This window comes from Balaenoptera physalus (genome assembly GCF_965194825.1).
Source record: "Balaenoptera physalus genome assembly, chromosome: 19".
Taxonomy (NCBI): Eukaryota; Metazoa; Chordata; class Mammalia; order Artiodactyla; family Balaenopteridae; genus Balaenoptera; species Balaenoptera physalus.
The window spans coordinates 7,759,445-7,779,575 of NC_138900.1; the positions used below are offsets into that span (position 1 = coordinate 7,759,445).

Consider the following 20,131-nt stretch of genomic DNA (forward strand, 5'->3'; position numbering starts at 1 on the left):
ATCCCACATGCCGCGGAGCAACTAAGCCAGGGCGCCACAACTACTGAAGCCCATGAGCCCTAGAGCGCAGCTCTGCAACAAGAGAGGCCACTGTAATGAGAAGCACGCACACCTCAACCCAGAGTAGCCCCCTGCTTGCTGCAACTACAGAAAGCCTGCGTGCGGCAACGAAGACCCAACACAGCCAAAAACAAACAAACAAATAAATAAATAAATAAAATTAAATCAAGGACCTAAAACTCTTAGAAGAGAGCTTTTCTTAGGGGAAAATCTTCATGACAATGGATTTAGCGAGAATTTCTTGAATATGACAGCAAAAGCATGGGCAACAAAAGTAAAAATAGATAAATTGGACTACATCGAAACTAAAAACTTTTGTACATCAAAGGACACAATCTACAGAGTCAACCTATGGAGTGGGTGAAAATATTTGCAAATCATATATCTAATAAGGAGTTAGTAATCAGAATATAGAATGAACTTTTACAACTCAACAACAAAAAGCAAACAACCTAATTAAAAAATGGGCAAAGGACTTGAATAGACATTTCCCCAAAGAAGATATACATATACACCTATATGATATATATATATAAGATATATGTGTGAAAAGATGCTCAAGGGAATCCCTTGGCAGTCCAGTGGATAGGACTTGGCTCTTTCACTCAGGGGGCCCAGGTTCGATACCTAGTTGGGGAACTAAGATCCTGCAAGCCATGTGGCATGGCCATAAGTAAGTAAGTAAATAAATAAATAAATAAAGCGCTTTGCGTTAAAAAAAAGAAAAGAAAAGATGCTCAACATCACGAATCATTAGGGAAATGCAAATCAAATCTACAATATCACCTCACATAAATGTTGACAACTATTTGGGGTTTTTTGGTAATTAGTTAATTTTCAAACAATCAACTTTCCTCTAAATGTTCGCTGACTACTTCCACAGCTGAAACACATCAGTGTAGAGTCTATATATCATATATATGTATGTATATATGTACATGTATATATGTACATGTACATATACGATATATACTATATATATATATGTATATGGAGATTTTATTATAGGAATTGGCTCACATAGCTGTGGAGGTTAAGTCCCACAGTCTCCTATCTACGAGCTGGAGGAGGAGGAAAGCGGGTGATATAACTCATTCTGAGGCCAAAGATTTGAAAACCTGGGAGCCTGGTATCTCAAGGCTTGAGAACCAGGAGCTCTGATGTCCAAGGGTACAAAAAGATGGATGTTTTGGCTCAAGAAGAGCTAGAGAGAATTTGCCCTTCCTTTGCTTTTTGTTCCATTTGGACCCCCAGTGGGTTGGATGTCACCCGTTCACACTGATGAGGGTGGACGTCTTTACTCAGCCTACTGAATCAAATGCTAATCCCTTCCAGAAATACCCTCACAGACACACCCAGAAATAATGTGTTACCAGCTATCTGGGCATCCTTTAGTCCAGTCAGGTTGAGCCATAAAATTAACCATCACAGGCAATTCCTCAAAAGATTAAAAACTGAATTACCATATGATCCAGCAATACAATTCTGGATATCAGGGTTTTTAAAGAGATCTTTGTACATTCACGTTTACAGTAGTACTTTTCACAATAGCCAAAATGTGGAAGCAACCTAAATGCCCATTGATAGGTGAACGGATAAACAAAATGTGGTCTGTTCATACAATGGCATATTATTCAGCCAAAAAGGAAGGAAATTCTGACATCTGCTACAACACGGGTGAACCTTGAAAACATCTTACTAAGTGAAAGAAGCCAATCAGAAAATAAGTACCGTGTGTTTCCACTTATACGACGTATCTAAAGTAGTAAAATTCATAGAAGCAGGAAGTAGAATGGTCATGCCCAGGGGCTGGGAGGAGGAGGGGAATGGGGAGTCATTGTTTAATGGGTACAGAAGTTCAGTTTTGCAAGATGAAAAAGTTCTGAGGATCGGTTGCATCATAATGGGAATATACTCAATACTAATGAACTATACACCTGAAAATGGTTCAGATGGTAAATTGCATGTTGTACGTATTAGATCATGATTTTATAAAAAAAGATCTTGAACGGTCGTTTTCCTCTCACGGCTCTACCCTTTAAAGTTATTGCAAGATGGGGTGGGGCGAGCCTCTCTAGCCTCGTCATTCAATACATTTGCTGGCATCTACCTTGTGCCTAGTTCCCTTGTGTATTTGGTGACTTTGGATTATGAGCTCTTTCAAGACTTCCTCTATGATGTAGTTGAGCAGCATCTCTCCAGACAAGCTTTGCTTTGCTTTGCTTCGCTCTAGCCAGAAGCCCTAGAGCTATCACTAGCCCAATATCGATACTATTAATTTCTCATCTTGGGAGTGCCTCCACCACTGAATTTGATTTTATACCCCTTCCATGTGAGACTGGTCTGGTGGTGACACAGATTTCAATAGAGAACCATGTTTCTTCCATTGAGACCCCAAATGGAAACAGGAAAATCTCCTTGAAGTTTTCTTAGTGTAGTTTGGTGGATTTTTAAAAAAAAATTGTGATGGGAGTTCCCTGGTGGCCTAGTGGTTAGGATTCCAGGCTTTCACTGCCATGGCCCAGGTTCAATCCCTGGTTGGGGAACTGAGAACCCACAAGCTGTGCAGTATGGCAAAAAAAAAAAAAATTGTGACGACATACACATAATGTAAAGCTGACCATTTTAACTACTTACAAGTGGCATTAAGTACATTCACACTGTTATACAACCACCCCCTTCATCCATCTCCAGAACTTTTTCATCACCTCACTCTGGAACTCTGTACCCATGAAACAACAACTCCCCATTCCCCCCTTCCCCTGGCCACCACCATTCTACTTCCTGTTTCTATGAATTTGCCTATTCTAGGTACCTCTTATCAGTGGAATCAAACAGTATCTATCCTCGTGTGTCTGGCTTCTTTCATTTAGCAAAATGTTTTCAAGATACATCCATGTTAACATGCTTCAGAATTTCCTTCCTTTTCAAGGTTGAATAACATTCCACTGTATGTGGGTTGGTGGGATTTCAAACACCAGGTTTTCATTGAAGTTGTGGCCCTTTAAGCTTCGCCTTGAAAATGTGTCCCTATCACAGAATCAGCAGATTCCAGGAAGCCGCGTGGTGATTCACACTTTCCACTTGGAGTTTCACTTATTCCTTGTGTTTTTTTTCCCCTTCTGTCTCCTCCTTTTCTCTCACCTTTGCTTTCACCGTCTTTCCTTTCCTTTTCTTCCTTTCTTTCTTCCTTCCTTCCTTCCTCCCTCCCTCTTTCTTTCTTTCTTTCTTTCTTTCTTTCTTTCTTTCTTTCTTTTTCTTTCTTTCTTTCTTTCTTTCTTTTTTCTTTCTTTCTTTCTTTCTTTCTTTCTTTCTTTCTTTCTTTCTTTCTCTCTTCCTTCCTTTTCTTTCTCCCTTTCTTTCTTTCTCTTTCTTTCTCTTTTTTCTCTCTCTTCCTTCTCTTTCTTTTTTCTTTTCTCTTTCTCTCTTCCTTCCTTCCCTCCTTTCAATCTTTCTTTCTTTCTTTCATGGGTGGGATGGGGAGAGGACCTGGAGATTTCTCTTTCTTCTTAGAAGCTCATCGATGCATTTTGAAGGATGTTTGGAAAGAGGCAAGATAGCAATAGGGGCTGTAGCATGGATTTCTTTGGGGTAGGAGTAACTTTTACCTGATATAATTTTGAACTTATGGAAAGTTTCAAGACTCATACAAAGAGCAAGAGAGGTGCAGGGGATTAAGGGGTACAAACTACTATGTATACAATAAATAAGCTACAAGGATATATTGTATAACACAGGGAATACAGCCAATATTTTATAATGATAAATGACTATGGTGTACACCTGAAACTTATATAATTTGTACATCAACTATACCTCAATTTAAAATAAGACTTGTAGGGATTTCCCTGGTGGCGCAGTGGTTAAGAATCTGCCTGCCAATGCAGGGGACATGGATTCGATCCCTGGTCCGGGAAGATCCCACATGCCGCGGAGCAACTAAGCCCGTGTGCCACAACTACTGAAGCCCGTGCGCCTAGAGCCGGTGCTCCGCAACAAGAGAAGCCACCACAATGAGAAGCCCATGCACCGCAACGAAGAGTAGCCCCCGCTCGCTGCAACAAGAGGAAACCCGCGTGCAGCAACGAAGACCCAACGCAGCCAAAAATAAAAATAAATAAATAAATTTATTTTTAAAAAATGATTTGTACAAAGAACTCCATATATCCTTAACTAGGCTCCCCGATTATCGCTATTCCCACTCCCTTTTGCTTTCTCATTCACCCTCTATGTCTATATATTATTATGTATTTACCTTTCCAGAAATATTTGAGAAAGCATTGGAGATACCATGCCCCTTTGTCCCGAAATACTTCAGTGTGTAGTTGCTAAGAACAAGGACATTCTGTTTAATAACCGCAGTACAGAGATCAAACCCAGAAAATTTTAACATGGATAAATGACTATCTAAAGTTCAGAACTCATTCAAATTTCATCAAGTGTCTTGTTAATATCCAGGATATCACCTGGATTACTCAACGCACTGCATTTCCTTCTGCTGACTCTGGTCTCTGTTCATATACATAGTTCCCCTATCTTTTTCTTGACCTTGACATTTTCCAAGAGTCGAGGTCAATTGTTTTGCAGACGGTTGTCAACTGGAATTTGTTTGATGTTTCCTCGTGATTAGATTCAGTTTAGGCAGCAGAGTTTCTTAATCTTCCCAAATTCCACGCCTCCCCCCCGGGAGAGCCAGTAGGATAGCAGAAGCTCACAAGCAACGCTTTACAAAACCAGCCGACAATGGAGCCCCATGAACCCTGAAATATGAGTGGGTGAGGCCAAACCAGTGCCAGTACAGGAAGAAAAGGAAACGAGAAAAAGTGCTATGAAGATTGGAAACTTCCCACCAGTCTTCACCTCTAGAGGAGAGGTTGCCCTCATAGCTGAAGACTTGGTGAGATAATCTGAGAACAACAGCAGCAAATGGTGTGTGTGTGTGTGTGTGTGTGTGTGAGTGTATTGGTTGGGGGAGGACTTCCCTTGTGGTCCAGTGGTTAAGAATCCGTCTTGCAACACATGGCATGCTGGTTCGATCCCTGGTTGGGGAACTAAGATCCCACATGCCTTGAGGCAACTAAGCCCAGGCACCGCAACTAGTGAGCCCGCAACTAGTGAGCCCGCAACTAGTGAGCCCGCAACTACTGAGCCCATGCGCTCTGGAGCCTGCACGACACAACTAGAGAGAGAAGCCTGCACGCCACAACAAAGAGCCCACGCACCGCAATGAAAGATCCCATATGCCGCAACTGAGACCCAAAGCAGCCAATAATAATAATAATAATAATAATAATAATAAATAAAAATTTTAAAAATTGTGTGTGTGTTTGTGTGTGTGAAGCTCCACAGGCTCCAATTAGTCGCTGGGTTGTGCTGGGGTGGTCTGTGTCCTCAGAGATCTCAGAATTACTCAACAGAATCTCTCTTTTGGAAGAACAAAACTCCATACTTAAAAAAAAATTCTTATTGAAATCTATTGACAGATAACATTGTATAAATTTAAGGTATACAACATGTTAATTTGATACATTTATATATTGTAATATGATTGCTATTGTAGTGATAATTAGCATCTATCACGTTACAGAATTATCCTTTCTTTTTAGTGGTTGGACAAAGCTCTATTCTTGTGAAAACTAATGGAAGCAAAACCCAGATTGATTTTGGCAGGAACTCTGGGGGTAAAGGAGAGAAAAGGTTCAGGTACCGGGAGGGAAGTAAACAGAGGAGGTATATCTCTCTCTGAAATATTGGCAATGTGGCTATGCTGAGAGGTTGTATTTTTTCATACTGTATGGAAACAGCAGAGAGTGAACTGTGAGAATGATGAGGCTAGGAAAGCTATCCTGGCCACCCTACTCCCTACCGAACAAATTCCTCAATTACTTACATGTGAGCAAGAGAAGATGGATTGTGGCAACTGCATATAGAGACGTGTACTGAGTTAAATAGCATCTCCTGGAAATGCACGTCCCCTGGAACCAGTGAATGTGGCCGTATTTGGCAACAGGGTCTTTATCAAGTTACTATGAGGTCATACTGGGTTAGAGTGGTACCCTCGTAAGAAGAAACAGACACTCGGGGAGAAGGCCATGTGAAGATGGAGGCAGAGATAGGAGTGATGCGTCTACAAGCCGAGGGATGCCAAGGATTGTCAGCAACCACCAGAAGCTGGGAAGAAGCAATGAAGGATCTTCCCCTAGAGCCTTTATAGAGGGCATTGCCCTGTTGACACCTTGATTTCAGACTTCTAGCCACCAGAACCGTGAGAGAACAAACTTCTGGTATTTTCAGCCCTGTAGTTTGTAGTACTTTCTTACCGCAGCCCTAAGATACTAATAAATCCTCATTCCATTCTCCCACCAGTTGGTGGCAGCCACTAATCTGATTTCTGTCCCTATGAATTAGCCTTTCTCCCAGAATTTTGGATGCAATAGGTCTGGGCTCCAGAACGTGCATTTCTAACAAGTTCCCGGGTGATGTTAATGCTGCTGGTTTGGGGCCGCGCTTTGAGAAGAGCCACTCTACAGCATCTCAAGTTTAGACCACTTGGGGTGCAGGTTCCAGCCAACGAAAGAGCAAACTAGGGCCACCCCCCAGCCCCTAGAGCTCACCCTGGAATCTGGAATCTCTGTCAATCAATTCATCTACCGGCTCCCCTTCCCAGACTGGCTGCCCACTTTGCTGTCAATTTCAAGGGGAAGATCTTGCAATTCTTTTGGTGTGTGTCCTAGTTCCTCACTGATCACACTTTGTACCTCACCCAGTGGAGGCTGCCAGGGGTCAAGTCTAGAAGCATTTGGAGATGAGGGGGTGGGTCCTGAGGAAGATCAGCAGTCCTGTGTCAGGCAGCAACCTCAGAGGATGGTCTTTGGACAAGGGGACACTGACCTGCTTCTACCAGAAAGGAGGCACTACACAGTTGGGAAAGGAGGCACTACACAGAGTGACAGGTGCTCGTTTGAACACATTTTGCAGGTTCCCTGTCTGATTTCCCCTTTCTGGGTCCCCGCCCCCTTGTGGCGTTTCAGATTCTGTTTCCAGTGAGAATCCTCCCTTGACTGAGCCAGTCTGGTTCCATCAGAGTGGGAAACTGTATTTTCTACAAGACACAGACCTTCATTTTCTCCAGGCATTGAATCCCTCCCATGACCTTCTGGGACCCGCACTTATATTCCTTTTGACTGAGATGTTCCTCTCACTTGGACCTTGGAATTTAGATCAAGGGCTTGAGACCACAACTCCTGTGAGGCTGCAGTGGTCAGTCAGACACCTGGGGTCCAGCCAAAGCTGACCCACCCCTGTGAAACGTAGTCTAAATCTTTGACTTCAAATCTTTCCTAACCAGGAAATAACTTGAAGAGCAATATGGAAATCTAAGTTGTGGAAAGGGAGGAAGATGGACAACGTGCTCACTGAGATTGGATTCTGTGACAGTCATTACACTCCAAAGTCCATAAGCACCTGGATGGAAGCATTCAGATTCTCAGGTCCTTTTCCTGAGACCCAGGACTCCCAATCTTCAGCCCCTCCTCTCTCAGACCAGGGTGCCCAGCTTCTTATTCCCCTGTTCTCCAGGATCCAGGTGTCCAGCCCACTGATCCCTCAGGACCCAAGAGTGTGTTCCTAGAACCAACTACACCCCCAGAATCCAAGAGTCCTTGCCCCAGCCCTGAGGACCAAGAAGTCTTTCCATTCCTAGTGCTAAATGAACCCAGAAAACTACAACTCCCATGAGGCTGTGGGTCTGCTGTGTCATTTTTTTTTTAAATGTCCCCCGTTATTGAGATACCTCAGAGAAATAGTTCCACAACACTAACACGAGGTTGGGGACAGGTGGAGGGGGAGAGGGAGAATAACAAGTCCTGTCCTGTCAAAGGGCAGGGATAGTCCAGAGTCCCTGGGAACGCCTTAGTGGAGCAGAAATCTGAGGGCTGGCCAGGGGAGGGGGGCAGAAAGGCTGGGACCTTCCCACAGCCTTGTGGCAATGGGCGGGGCAAGGGGAGACCGGGCAGCTGACCCCATTTCCTCCCTCAAACACATGTGCCCACTCTGATCCTCCTCTCAGACTCTTTATTATTTCAAGTAAGAAAACTAAGAAAATAAATAAGATAAATAATACAATAAATAAAGAGGAGACTCAGTAATAAACAGCCTGTGGCTTCAGGAAGTGTAGCTGGGGCTTCGGCCATGTGAAGGTCCCACCATGCTCAGGGGGTCCGAGGAACCCACGTCGGGAGGCTCGGGGCCCAAGATCCCTGGAGGCTCCAGGGGTGCCGGGAGGAAGCCTGGCAGTGGCAGGAAGCGAGCAGGTCCCCGGGGGGCCCGGTCCCAGTTGGAGGAGCGGTGCGGGGGCAGGCGGAGTGGAAGGCCAAGAGCCTCAGACTGGTAAACGTTGTATCCATCCTCGAGAAGCAGCTCCCGGAAGCTGCAGGCCTGGGGGTCGAAGTGGAGCTGAGGGGATGAGAACGAAGATCAGAGACGTGGGATTCCTCTACACCTTCCTCCTGCAGGAACCCCAGCTCCATCCTCTCCCAGACTCAGGGGTGCAGGCCCCCAGCTCTCTCTCCTTTCAGACCACAGAGTCCTGTCCTCCAACAGGATGTGGGAGTCCCGGGATTCCTGGGGAGCCGGGGGACCCACTCCTTCCTCAGATGCAGAGGCCAGGTCCCCAGCCCCTTCCTCAAAACCACAGAAGCAGGCTCTTCCTTTACCCCTAGGCAGTCCCGCCAGGCCCACCTCCTTGCCCTCACTTCACAGAGAAGAATATTGCAGCCCAGGGATCAGTGGAGGCTCTCTAAGTCCTGGCAGGGGCATCTGGCTAGCACCCAAGGTCATGTTCACTTTACAGGCCATCGATTCCCAGAGTGACCCTGCACCCAGCATGAGTCAGGCCTGTAGGAGCCTGTGTGGTCAGCATGGGTTACGAGTCACAAGACTCGGTCTCCCAGGTCATTCTGTCATTCACAGGCTTTGTGACTTGGGGCCGGTGGTGGCCCTGCCTGAGCCTCAGTTTCCTCTTCTTGTGAACATGGATGACAACAGCTGCCCCCTCCAGGGATTGTGGTGAGGTCGGGGCATGCAGAGAGCATCGAGCCAAGCCTGGCCAAGGCCAAAGGTGCAAAACGTGGTCCCCCAGACTGTGAGGATGGGGAGAGGAAGGGTGGAGCGCACGGACAGGGGTCCTGGGAACTCACCGATCCATACAGCCTCCCTTCTGGCCCCTGGCACAGGAACCTGGATGTTTTAACTCCCAAGATTTGAATGACCCCTGGCTTTAGGGCTTTCAGCTCCAGAAGACCTGAGAGGAGAAAGTGATCAGGGACTCAGAAGGCCTTTGCCCATCCCTCTCCTCCCTCAGACCCAGGAGGCCAGGCCCCAATTCTCTCCGCCCTCAGGACCAGGCCCTACCCCTACACTCACTTTCGGGGCTCTGGCGGGCCGTCCCCACCACTGTGCCATCAGCCCTGATCTCCAGGTGGGCCTCCGTCTCCTGGGCGTCATCCGTGTAGAGGTATCGCTGGCGGACTTGGCCCCCAAATTGGAGGAGGGGGCTGGAGTCAGGAATGGGATGTGCCTGGCAGGCTCCCAGCAGGACAGCTAGCACGGGGACCCACAGTCCCAGGTGCTCGAATTTGGCCTTGTCCCAGCCCATCAATGGTTCACGTCCTCAAGTGAGGTATGGGGTCTGGGCTTTGAAGACCTGAATGGTCTAGATTCTGTTTCAGAGCCTGGTTGTCGGGGAGAGCAGATTCACGATGGCTTCTCTGGTAGCTGAAGTGCCTGGGTCCTCTTGCACCTGGATTCACAGCTGACAGGACACCCAGATCTCTCGGGAAGAATGCAGGTGCTCCAGAATTTATACCCAGACAGACCCGCCCAATCACCTTCCCGACACTTGACCCTTGATATTTGACCTACATGGCAGATGCTAGAATTCCACGGTGGCCAGGTCAGCCTGAACGGATGATGCAATCGGGGGTCCTTCCAGCTGGGGCCCTGGGCTCCTGGGTCTGAGGAATCAGGGGGATAGAAATGTGATGAACTGGGACCTGAGTGAAAGGGGCTGGGGGCCCAGACCGTTTGGTTTGAGGGAGGAGGGAGCTGGGGGCCTGGACTCCTGAGTTAGAGCAGGAAGGGGGGCTGGGATCCGTCTCTCTGCCTGACTGATGCAGATTGTGTCCCACAACTGGCATTTCTGCATCTCACCTGACTTTCTGGGTTTCTGGGGGTTCCCTGAACACTGAGGTTCCCTGATCATCAGGAAAGCAGCAAGTGCCACATGATCAAAGCGTCCTCCTCAAGGACACGGGAGTCCTGGTGTGGAAGCTTCAGACCACCCTCCTCACCAACCCCAGCCCAGGCACTCATACACCAAAATCCCAGCCTCCTCCTCCTGGACCCTGATGCAATCCTGATGTTTCTTTCACCAGAGAAGCTAACCAAGATCAGACCGGTGCCCTCAAAATAGCCTGGGGAAGTGGGGGGAGGGTGAGAATCTTTGACTCAGAGTTGACAACTGACAGGCTCAGGAGGGAGAAATTAGACCCAAGGTCCCAAAGGGAATGAGGGGTTGAGCAATTTCCTGGAACCTAAGCGTGCAAGAGTCTGAACACCAGATCTGAAGGAGGCTGGTGACTGGAGGCCCGGACTTCTCATTCTGAGGAGGGGGCTGGGGGCTGGGAATCCTGCGTCTGGAGAAATTATGATCAGATCTCTAGAGAGTCAAGTCCAATTCCCGGGTCTTTGCTTTCTTGAATGGTAATTGTCAGACCGCTCGGGCCAGGCTGGGGGTTGGTGGGGAGACGCCTCTGTCGAGGGAAACCGCCTCAGGTCCGCAGGAGAGGGAGGCTTTTGATCCTAGCCGGCTCTGCCTCGGCCTCTGTGGAAGAGAGTTTCCCTTCCACTTCTGCTTTCTCCGTTCCCGCCCTCGGGAGAGGCGGGACGTTCCTTTCTGGAAAGCAGCAGTCAGGTGCCGGATGCTAGGATTCCCTCAGAAGGAGAGACTGGGAGCCGGGACTCTCGAGTTTGCGGGTGGATGGGGCGGACGGGGGATCGGCGGCCCCTGGTGGGCGCGGGGACACTTTCCCGCCAGAGGCTCTCACGCCGGGACTCAGAGCCGGAGGAGGCTTTGCACCCGCCCATGGAGAAGCCAGGTTAACAGGTTCTGCATCCCCGCGGGAGGACGCGACAGGGGGCGGAAGCCGCTGGGGCGTGGCCGGACTCGGCGCATCCAGGTACACTGGGCGGATGGAGAACCTAGAAACTGGAGGGGAAGAGGTCGAAGCGCCGGGTCCAGCGTTGCAGCTGGGCGCTAGATCTCCGTGTCCACGGAAGGATGGGCTGCTAGGAGGCCAGGTGGGCTGCCCCGGGCTGGCCGATGTCAGACAGGAGGGGGGCTGGGGCGCGGGTCTCCTGGTCCTGGGAGGGCACAGGGCGGGGGCTGCTGCCCTAGACCGGGGAGCTGGGGCTCGGCGCCAGGGAAGGGGCGGGGCTCCGCCTCCGAGCTACCTGCCGGCCGGGGAGGGGCGGAGGCTGTGATCCTCCCGACCGCGTCCCCGCTCCTACCTCCCCTTCCCGAGCCCTCGCAGCCAGTCGCGGGAGGCGGCGTGGAGGGGGAGGGCTGTCGGGCCTGGGAACCTGGAGTCCAGGGTTCCGGGTGGCCGCCGGATGTGGGCTGCACTTGGGGCCGGAACGCTCCGTTCACGCCAAGCTGACTGTGGAGCTCAGGTAAGTGAGAAATGCAGATGCCTCGGACCCGGGAATCGGGGCTTCAGTCCCAGGAGGCGCTCCCCCAACCTCTAACCCCCTATGACCCCCAGGAGTCTCCTCCACCCCGACCCCCAACTCCTGCTCCTCCAGGAAACAAGATCCCCCATCCAGGCCTGGACCTCCAGCCTCTCATGTTCTACTTGGCCTGTTGCTTCCTGCCACCTCCGTGGTGCATTCCGCCCGTCACATACAGGTTCACTGAGAAAGGAGTTGGGGCAATGCTGTCTAGCGTCAGTGGACCTTGCTGCCTGGGAGAGTGAAATTCCAAGATGTGAGGACAAGGTGGTGGGTCCTGGACCACTGCTATTTTGGAAACCACTAATTTTCACCATCTTCCATCTGGTGAAATTCCAAGCCCTTAACTTCTCCTAATTCAGATCCAGGAGCCCTGATCCCCTTTTCCCTCAGACCCAGGTGTCCAAACCCAGAGTTTCCTCATTCTCTCAGGCCTCTCCTCCTTGACATTCATTCTCAAGCTCTGAGTATCTCGTAATTCACTTTTCTTCCCTTGCAGCCATGTGGGCACCCAGGCTCCGTCACCTCTGTCTGACCTTCCTGCTAGCCTGTGTTTTTGCCTCAGTCTTCTTCCTCCACATCCACCAAGACCTCTTTCACAATGGCTTAGGCCTGTCTGCCCTATGTCCAGACCGTAACCCAATGGCATCCCCTGTGGCCATCATCTGCCTGTCGGACACACCCATAAACCCCAAGGCCTCTTTTTCCTGTCCCAAGCATCCTGCTTCCCTCTCAGGAACCTGGACTATCTACCCAAATGGCCGGCTTGGGAACCAGATGGGGCAGTACGCCACGCTGCTGGCCCTGGCCCAGCTCAACGGCCGCCAGGCCTTCATCCAGCCTGCCATGCACGCCACCCTGGCCCCCGTGTTCCGCATCACCCTGCCCGTGCTGGCGCCTGAGGTGAACAGCCGCACGCCTTGGCGGGAGCTGGAGCTTCACGACTGGATGTCGGAGGAGTACGCCCAATTGAAGGAGCCCTGGCTGCGGCTTACCGGTTTCCCCTGCTCCTGGACTTTCTTCCATCATCTCCGGGAACAGATCCGCAGCGAGTTCACCCTGCACGACCACCTTCGGCGAGAGGCCCAGAGTTTACTGAGTCAGTTCCGGCTCAGCCGCACGGGGGACCGCCCGAGCACCTTCGTGGGTGTCCACGTGCGCCGTGGGGACTACCTGCAGGTGATGCCCTATCAATGGAAGGGTGTAGTGGGTGATCGCGCTTACCTCCAGCAGGCTATGGACTGGTTCCGGGCCCGGCATGAAGCCCCGATCTTTGTGGTCACCAGCAATGGCATGGAGTGGTGCCGGGAAAACATCGACACCTCCCGGGGGGATGTGATCTTCGCTGGCGATGGGCAAGAGCGTACCCCCGGCAAGGACTTCGCACTGCTCACACAATGCAACCACACCATCATGACCATTGGCACCTTCGGCTTCTGGGCCGCCTACCTGGCTGGTGGAAACACCGTCTACCTGGCCAACTTCACCCTGCCTAACTCCAACTTCCTAAATATCTTTAAACCCGAGGCCGCCTTCCTGCCTGAGTGGGTGGGCATTAATGCAGACTTGACTCCGCTCCAGATGTTGGCTGAGCATTGAGCAGCAAGGAGACTTTCTGAAATAGTCTGATCAACCTAGGGCCAGTGTTATGTATCTCTGGAAGCCCAGCAGCTTCTGGAGAAGCTGGTGGTCCTGCAGCTGGTGGACACCCACTTCTAGAGTGATTCTAGTTGGCTAGACTTGGAGAAAAAGGGGGGCTGGCTTTCTGCAACTGCCACAACATTCTAGAATCAATGGAAGATCTTTTCATGATGGCTGGCAATGTCTGCAGAAGCTCATGACAGTTCTAGAATGCACAGTGCCCACCTGTTCTTCCCAGCCCATATCCAGAGTACTTCTAGATCACTGCCCCACCAGGAACAGGGAACTCCCTGTTCCAGCATTGACCATCCTGGTCTTTTTGAGAAGAGATATTTCTCTTCCTTGGGTCATCAGGACAGAAGGAACTCATGGGTGTGCTACAGCAAGCACTCACCAACTCCCCTTCTGTGTTTCTGGAATGATTCTAGAGGAGGGATTTTTTCTGGAGAGGATCAGCTCTAATGCCTGTAAAGAACCCTGTGGGACCTTCCAGAGGGGTTGGGATTCTGGAATTCCAGATTACCTCGGCAAAGAAACTAATAAAGGTAAAACCAGCAGCCCAACACCTCACCACTGCTAGAAAGGTTGATGGATGACAAACTCTCTGTAGCTGGGGCAGTTTGTGTGAAAAGTGGAACTTTACCCAACATTTCAGCCCCTGAAAAACCACAGATATGGTAAAACATGGGAGGGGTGGGGGAAGGGATGCTGCTGAATGCTGCAGCTTAAGGAGCAAGGCTCTGCAGAGATCTAGGGACACCTTTTTTTTTTTTTAAGCTCAAAACTACCAAAGGTAGACATGCAAATCTTGGCTCCAAGTTCATGTTGCTTTACCCAATTAAGGAAGTTTCCTCCTCTGCAGCTGGGCTGCTGGGCTGCTGGGGAGTGATGGTGTAACAGGGAAGAACAAAATCTGATTCCATGTTGGATCTGTTTCTTTTATGTTAACTTTTGCTTTCCCTTGCTTTTGTTACTATAATCACTAAAAGGATGCTATCTATAGCTATAAGCATACATAATGGTCTGCATGGGGAACCCTGCCCCTCTGCCTGAATGTTAAACCAAAGTGCCTTTGTTCAGCTCACAGGGAAACATCCTGCCCGCCCACCCATGAAGGACTGCAAGAAAGAAGAAATTAACACACCCCCTCCCCGATGCTGGCCAAGCCAGGAGATGTTTTGCAAGACTTATGGCCTTTTTACTTTACTTCCTCACCTCCTCCCCCTCTCTGTTCTATAAAAGAAACTAGCATCCAGGCCCCATAAGATGGTACTCTAGGACACTAGTCTGCCCTCTTTTCTAACACCTGGCTTTCTGAATAAAGTCACTGTTCCTTGCCTCAACACCTCATCTCCCAATTTATTGGCCTGTCATGCAGCGAGCTTGGACTCGGTAACAGTGGAGTTGATTTACTGAAAGTCAGCTGGCGTAAGGGTGCCCTCTGGGCTTGCAGAAAGCTGCGGGTATTGTGCCCCTGGCCAACCACTCTCTGCCCCTGAATTCACAGAGCCTCTAAATCTGGCTTTGGGTAAGTCAGGGATGAAAGAATCAGAAGGTATGCAGACCCAAGACTGGTCTCCAACCCTGGCAGGAGCACAGGGTCTGGCCAAAGAGGGTGGGATTCTTGACTCAGATTTCAGGATTCCCTTGAGGCTTTCTGAAGGAAGCGAAGGTAGACACTTTAATTACAGAGTTGTCTGAGAATTTAAGCCCTTTTCTAGTCTTCTCAGGGAGTTTTGGGGGACCAGTCCCTACTCAGCTGCCATAGGTGGGAGAGAGGGAGGTATGAATTAAAAATCCTCATCACCAACCCGTCTCTGCAGGGTTTTTGGAGTCTCGTGTGCATGAGGGTGTGTGTAAGTGAGTAGGAGTAAAGGTGTGGAGCTTCCGGGGACTCTCACTTCTCATGTCTTGGGATACTGTTCCTGCTCTCTTGTTACTGCACTTGTGTGAGTTATGGTCTCAGAGACCCAATTCCTTTCCCGGACTCTCAGCACTGGCCTCCAGACCTCTCTTTCCCCTGGGACCTCAGCATACAGCCCGAGGCTGGAGAAAGAAGGTGGAGGGGTAGATAGGGGAGTGAGCAAAGATTATAGTTTAAAAAAAAATTTTTTTTTGGCCGCGCTGCTTGGCATGCGGTATCTTAGTTCCCCCACCAGGGATCAAACTCGAGTCCCCTGCAGTGGAAGCGCAGTCTTAACTGATGGACCGCCAGTGAAGTCCCAATATTATAATTATTGAACTACATTTCCCATAAAGCTATGGGGTTGTCTGCAGTAATCGGCTATGGAGAGACCCCAGGGCCTTCTGGGAGTCGTAGTCCTAGGGCTAGAAAGGACCACTTCCCACGTTTTCGTGGCTCGAGGACAGTGTTTCCCGAGGGCCGTGGTCAGCTAGCCAAAAGCCTGGGTCCTGGGGCCCAGAGAGAGGCGGAGATTGAAGGCTAGAAGCCCTTTCCTTAGCTTGGAAACCAGAGCCCACAGGGTAAGTCCCCTTCGGTAGACGCTGGGAAAGTTCTAGTCTGAAAAGGGGGCTGTGACATCATGGAGCTATGGGCGGGGCCTCCCTTTGTTGCGGTCCAATCAGACTAAGAGTTGGGCTTCTGGGCGGGGCCAAGGAAACCTCAGGGAATATCTCCTGGGAATTTGGGGCCCAGCCGTAGGTAGCCGGAAGGCAGAGGCTTGGGAGTTCCTGTTAGTAAGGGGCGAACCGTGGCTGTGACCTCCAATTAAAAACTGTCTATACCACGCAACCAACCTTACCCTCCCTCCCACCCACCCCCCCGCCAAAATCCTTAATTTTAGTCGTGGGAAAAAGAGTGGAAGGAGTGGCCTGTTCGTCCTCTCTGAAAGCCCTCAGAACCTGGACTCTTCAGCGAGCCCTAGTGTTGGAAGGTACAACAGTCAGGAGTCAAGGTCGGGCTGCGGCTGTTTAGAGTGATTCGGGATTCCTCGGTTTTCTAATGAGAAGTGTGCGCCCTGCAAAATTGGGGCTCCATTAGTCTCGGAGAAGGGTTTCTCTCCGTTTAGCGTTCACCTTCTCGGTTTGGGGTAAGAGGAGCCTCCCTGGAGTTCGGCGCGAGCTGCGCGCTCTGGCCGCAATGGGGCCGCGGCGGCTTCCCCTCCTGGTGGCGGCTCTGGCCGGCTGCCTGCTTCCTGCTCGGGGCTGTGTCATGTGTGATCCAAAGGTCGTGGAGGCGCTAAACTCCTTGGAGACGGATTACCTGCCTGGCCACCTGGAGGCCAAGCATCACCAAAACGTGATGAAAAGGGTAAAGCAGGCAGTGGAAGCTTTCAAGGACCTGCCGATTGACGAGGATTCCTATATGGGGGTCGTCGGTGAGGACGGAGTGCGACTCCTGGGTCCTGGGAAAGGAGGGGTCTGGGGCTAGGATTGCTGGGAGGTGCTGGGGAGAAAGGGCTGGAGGTACAGTCTCCTGGGTTCGGGAATGGAGAAGGCTGGGATGCAGATTCTGGGGTTCCCCAGGGCTGGCAAATACTGTTCTCCCTACCTTTTATCCTGCAATTTTATTCAATATGTAATAAAATAAGACTACAACTCCCAGAAGGCAACGGCGTGGGTTAATCCCTTTACCAGGCCAATCCTTGCCCATTGGCCCCATGGGTGCTGTAGTTTCTAAGACTAGGTGAGCCAATGAGACAGCAATGCTTGGAATCTGGGGTTTATCTCCCCCCACAGATGAGGCCACACTGGAGAAGGCAGCTTGGAGTTTGCTGAAGGATCTGAAACGCATCATGGACAGTGATGTAAAAGGTAAATGCACAGAGGGGGCAGGAGAGGGCTTCCAGAAACTCTCAGGGAAGTGATTGCTGGTGACACCTGGTCTGGTGGTCAGGTACTGGACTCTGGAACCAGACTGCCTAGGTTCAAATTCTGGCTCTGCCGGTTTCCTAGCTGTGTGGCGTTGAGCGCTTTGTCACCTCTAAAATGGAAACCATAACAGAGCCTTCATCCCAGTTGTTGCTTAGCCCAGTGGCCAGCATTATGTTAAGTGGTCATTACATTTTATTGTCCTTCCCTGAGAAGACCCAAAAGCCAGGCTCTGCAGACAGAGGCCAACTTCCTGTACCTCACATCTGGGAGGAGCAGGAGGGTGGGGGTGGGGACTACTCTGAGTCATCCTGCTTCTTCCCAGGTGAGCTCTTCGTGAAGGAGCTGTTCTGGATGTTGCGCCTGGCAAAGGATAACTTTGCCAGCTACGCTGCTCAGTTTCAAAAAGCGGGTGAGAGAAGATGGGAGTCCGGCATCCCAGCCTTCTCTTTTCACAGTCCAGGAGTCCCTGACCCCAGCCTTCTGCTTCTCCAAGTCCCATCCATCAGCTCTCCCAACCCCTTCCTCCCTCAGACCCAGGGGCCCAGACACCCAAGTCTTTCCTTCCTGGAACTCAAGAGCCCCAGCCCTAGCCTGTTCCTTTACCCCCTCTCTCATCCCCTTTAACTTAGAAATCTGACTTTTTTTTTTTTTTTTTTAATTCTTTCTACCGAGGCAGCTTTTTGTCCCAACAAATGTGGTGAGTCCGGATTATGGGAACTGGTCCTCTATCCCTCATCCCTGCCCCGTGAATACCCAGCCTCCCTCTTTTGGGTCTGTGTGTTTTTTCATTCTCCGTGTGGAGGGGTTCCTGGGTCTCCCGTATTCCTTTTGCACCTCGGACTTCTTGGGAAGCGGGCATATACTTTTTGCACTCTTTACTGAGCTTGGTTAGACCGGCTTCCTACAGGGCTGTGTTCTAGCCCAGCCCCGCAGGCTGACCTCCTCAGGATTCGGCTCTTGAGCCCGCCCCAGCCCTTGGCCCTGCCCTCTCCTCTTAGCCCCGCCTCTTAGTGGGAGGACACAGCCTCGATCCTGCCCCTTCAGGTTTGATGTTGCAGCCTCTGATCTGGTGCAGTACCTGCCAGAAGCAGGTTCACTCTTGTCGAAAGTCCTCGAATTGCGGAGGTGAGAGAGCTGGGCCCAGCCGGAGGGGTTGGCGCAAGAGGGGCGGAGCCAGAGGAGAGATCAAGAGTCTAAAGAGGTCGGAGACTGGAGACAGCCAACAAGAAAAGGCGTGGGGGGAGACCAAGTGGAAGGGGGTTGGGAGAGGGCCCAGAACCGTGAAAGAGCATCCCACAGTAACCCCCTATCCCCAGAGCGCAAAGTCAAGGTCCATCAAATGGAAGATATGATCCTGGATTGTGAGCTCAACTGGCATAAAATCTCTCAAGGCCTGACGGATTACAGCTTTTACAGGGTGGGGCCCTCCGACTCCCGTTACCCTTGAACTCCAAGTCCATCAGGCTTGCATGAGCCCCCTGGCCCTTGTATCCACAGGCCTGCACCCATAATGCCCATGACCCATGACCTACCAAGTTTGGCTTCTTCTGATCCCCTGGGACCCCATGCCCTGACCAGTACATCCTGGACTCCCATCTCCCCACTGAAGCCCCATGATCTCCTCACCCCTGTACTCCCCAACCCCTGAATCCCCCAGGCCTCTGTGACCCCTTGAGCTTGGGTCTAGGTTTGGGGGAACCATTCTGAGACCTTGATGTCCAAGGGGAAGGAGCCCACCCTGACCAAGACCATGGTGCATCCGAAGGATGCAGGCACCTATCGCTGCGAGCTGGGCTCCGTGCAATCCAGTCCAGCCACGATCATCTATTTTCATGTCACAGGTCAGTGCTGGGGAGTTGAGAGAAGTGGGATTCAGGGTCCTGGCGGGGGTGGGGCGGGGGGGGCGGCTTCAGGGGCGTGGATTATGGGGCATAACTTCCCATCGGGGTGTGGTTTCAGGCCACGAGGGTATGGCTTCCTGCCCTGAGTGTGGCCTCTGGCCACTGGGCCAGGGCTCCCTTGTGGGTGTGTTTGGGCTTCACGCAGTTGGAGGCGTGATTATGTCCTGGAGGGCCTGGGTCCTGGGGCAAGTTACTGTGGGGAGAGCTTGCCTTGGCCTTGGCGGGACCTTTGCGCCCTCCCAGGACTGCTCCTAACCGCTGTTCTATCAGTATTGCCCAAAAGAATCGTGGAGGAGATACCGTCACCAAACACTGAAACCGAGGATGAGGTGGCCCCAGGTGAGGTGACTTTGGATCGCCCCCAGACGGCCACAACCCTCCAGTCGCAGTCTCCGAAGCCAGAGAAAGTGCTGAGAAGCCGCCTGGTCGGGCCGCTGATCTGGGGCTTTGTCGTGCTGATAGCCAGCGTTGCAACCGCGTGAGCCGCCCACTGAAGAAGGCAGGACTTGGAGCGAGGGGCGGGGGCTTCCAACTACCTACTACGGAAGGGGGTCTCCAGCCAAGGAACGCTGAGAGCCGGACTTCCTTTGGGAGCGGGGCTTACCTAGGAGGGCGAAGCTTGGATAATTGCTAGAATAAGATCAAACATAGAGAGGCCGAGAGGGGTGTTCCTCCCTCATTAGGACCTAACCTGTTTCTGCTATTTGTACCCCAACCAGGATACTTTTCTCTCGGTCTGGGAAAGTGATCGATTTCATAAAGTCCTCCTGGTTCAGCACTGGCAATGGAGCTGCTCAGGACTCTGGGGTTTCAAAAGAAAAGACCAAAGAATCAAGGAGAAAATAAATATTTAACTGGTTGTCTAAGTATCTGACTCACTCCTCCGGACTGATTCTAACTTTTGGTTC

General features: G+C 50.8%; 3 protein-coding genes across 28 annotated transcripts; 2 read left to right on the forward strand and 1 right to left on the reverse strand.

The window, feature by feature from the left end:
* Positions 1-8,119: 8,119 nt before the first annotated feature.
* Positions 8,120-10,512, reverse strand: FGF21 (fibroblast growth factor 21). Of its 4 annotated transcripts, none has more exons than XM_082437478.1 (5): positions 10,434-10,512; positions 9,982-10,073; positions 9,484-9,871; positions 9,258-9,361; positions 8,120-8,514 (listed from the first exon to the last, which is right to left on the reverse strand). In XM_082437478.1, exons 3-5 carry the CDS (start codon positions 9,713-9,715, stop codon positions 8,224-8,226), a joined length of 627 nt encoding a protein of 208 aa, XP_082293604.1. In that variant the 5' UTR covers positions 9,716-9,871; positions 9,982-10,073; positions 10,434-10,512; the 3' UTR covers positions 8,120-8,223. The 4 variants fall into 4 exon arrangements, with proteins under 4 accessions (XP_082293604.1, XP_082293602.1, XP_082293603.1 ...); XM_082437476.1 differs by lacking the exon at positions 10,434-10,512 and adding an exon at positions 10,270-10,424; XM_082437477.1 differs by lacking the exon at positions 10,434-10,512 and adding an exon at positions 10,270-10,424 and having other exon boundaries at positions 9,484-9,889.
* A 97-nt stretch (positions 10,513-10,609) lies between these two features.
* Positions 10,610-14,833, forward strand: FUT1 (fucosyltransferase 1 (H blood group)). 18 transcript variants are annotated; one of them, XR_014256731.1, is made up of 4 exons: positions 10,676-11,297; positions 11,923-12,117; positions 12,347-14,033; positions 14,569-14,833. XR_014256731.1 is itself a non-coding variant. In XM_082437402.1 (3 exons), the coding sequence occupies exon 3, from the start codon at positions 12,349-12,351 to the stop codon at positions 13,444-13,446; it is 1,098 nt and encodes a 365-aa protein (XP_082293528.1). In that variant the 5' UTR covers positions 10,635-10,821; positions 11,923-12,117; positions 12,347-12,348; the 3' UTR covers positions 13,447-14,833. The 18 variants fall into 18 exon arrangements, 12 of the variants coding, with proteins under 12 accessions (XP_082293528.1, XP_082293526.1, XP_082293527.1 ...); XR_014256732.1 differs by having other exon boundaries at positions 11,923-12,103; XR_014256733.1 differs by having other exon boundaries at positions 11,279-11,418.
* A 143-nt stretch (positions 14,834-14,976) lies between these two features.
* IZUMO1 (izumo sperm-oocyte fusion 1) lies at positions 14,977-20,090 on the forward strand. 6 transcript variants are annotated; one of them, XM_082437456.1, is made up of 10 exons: positions 14,977-15,972; positions 16,293-16,826; positions 17,188-17,262; positions 17,645-17,731; positions 17,999-18,019; positions 18,367-18,447; positions 18,639-18,739; positions 19,010-19,163; positions 19,494-19,722; positions 19,943-20,090. In XM_082437456.1, the coding sequence occupies exons 2-9, from the start codon at positions 16,589-16,591 to the stop codon at positions 19,703-19,705; spliced, it is 969 nt and encodes a 322-aa protein (XP_082293582.1). In that variant the 5' UTR covers positions 14,977-15,972; positions 16,293-16,588; the 3' UTR covers positions 19,706-19,722; positions 19,943-20,090. The 6 variants fall into 6 exon arrangements, with proteins under 6 accessions (XP_082293582.1, XP_082293578.1, XP_082293580.1 ...); XM_082437452.1 differs by having other exon boundaries at positions 19,494-19,701; XM_082437454.1 differs by having other exon boundaries at positions 19,046-19,163; positions 19,494-19,701.
* Positions 20,091-20,131: the final 41 nt, after the last annotated feature.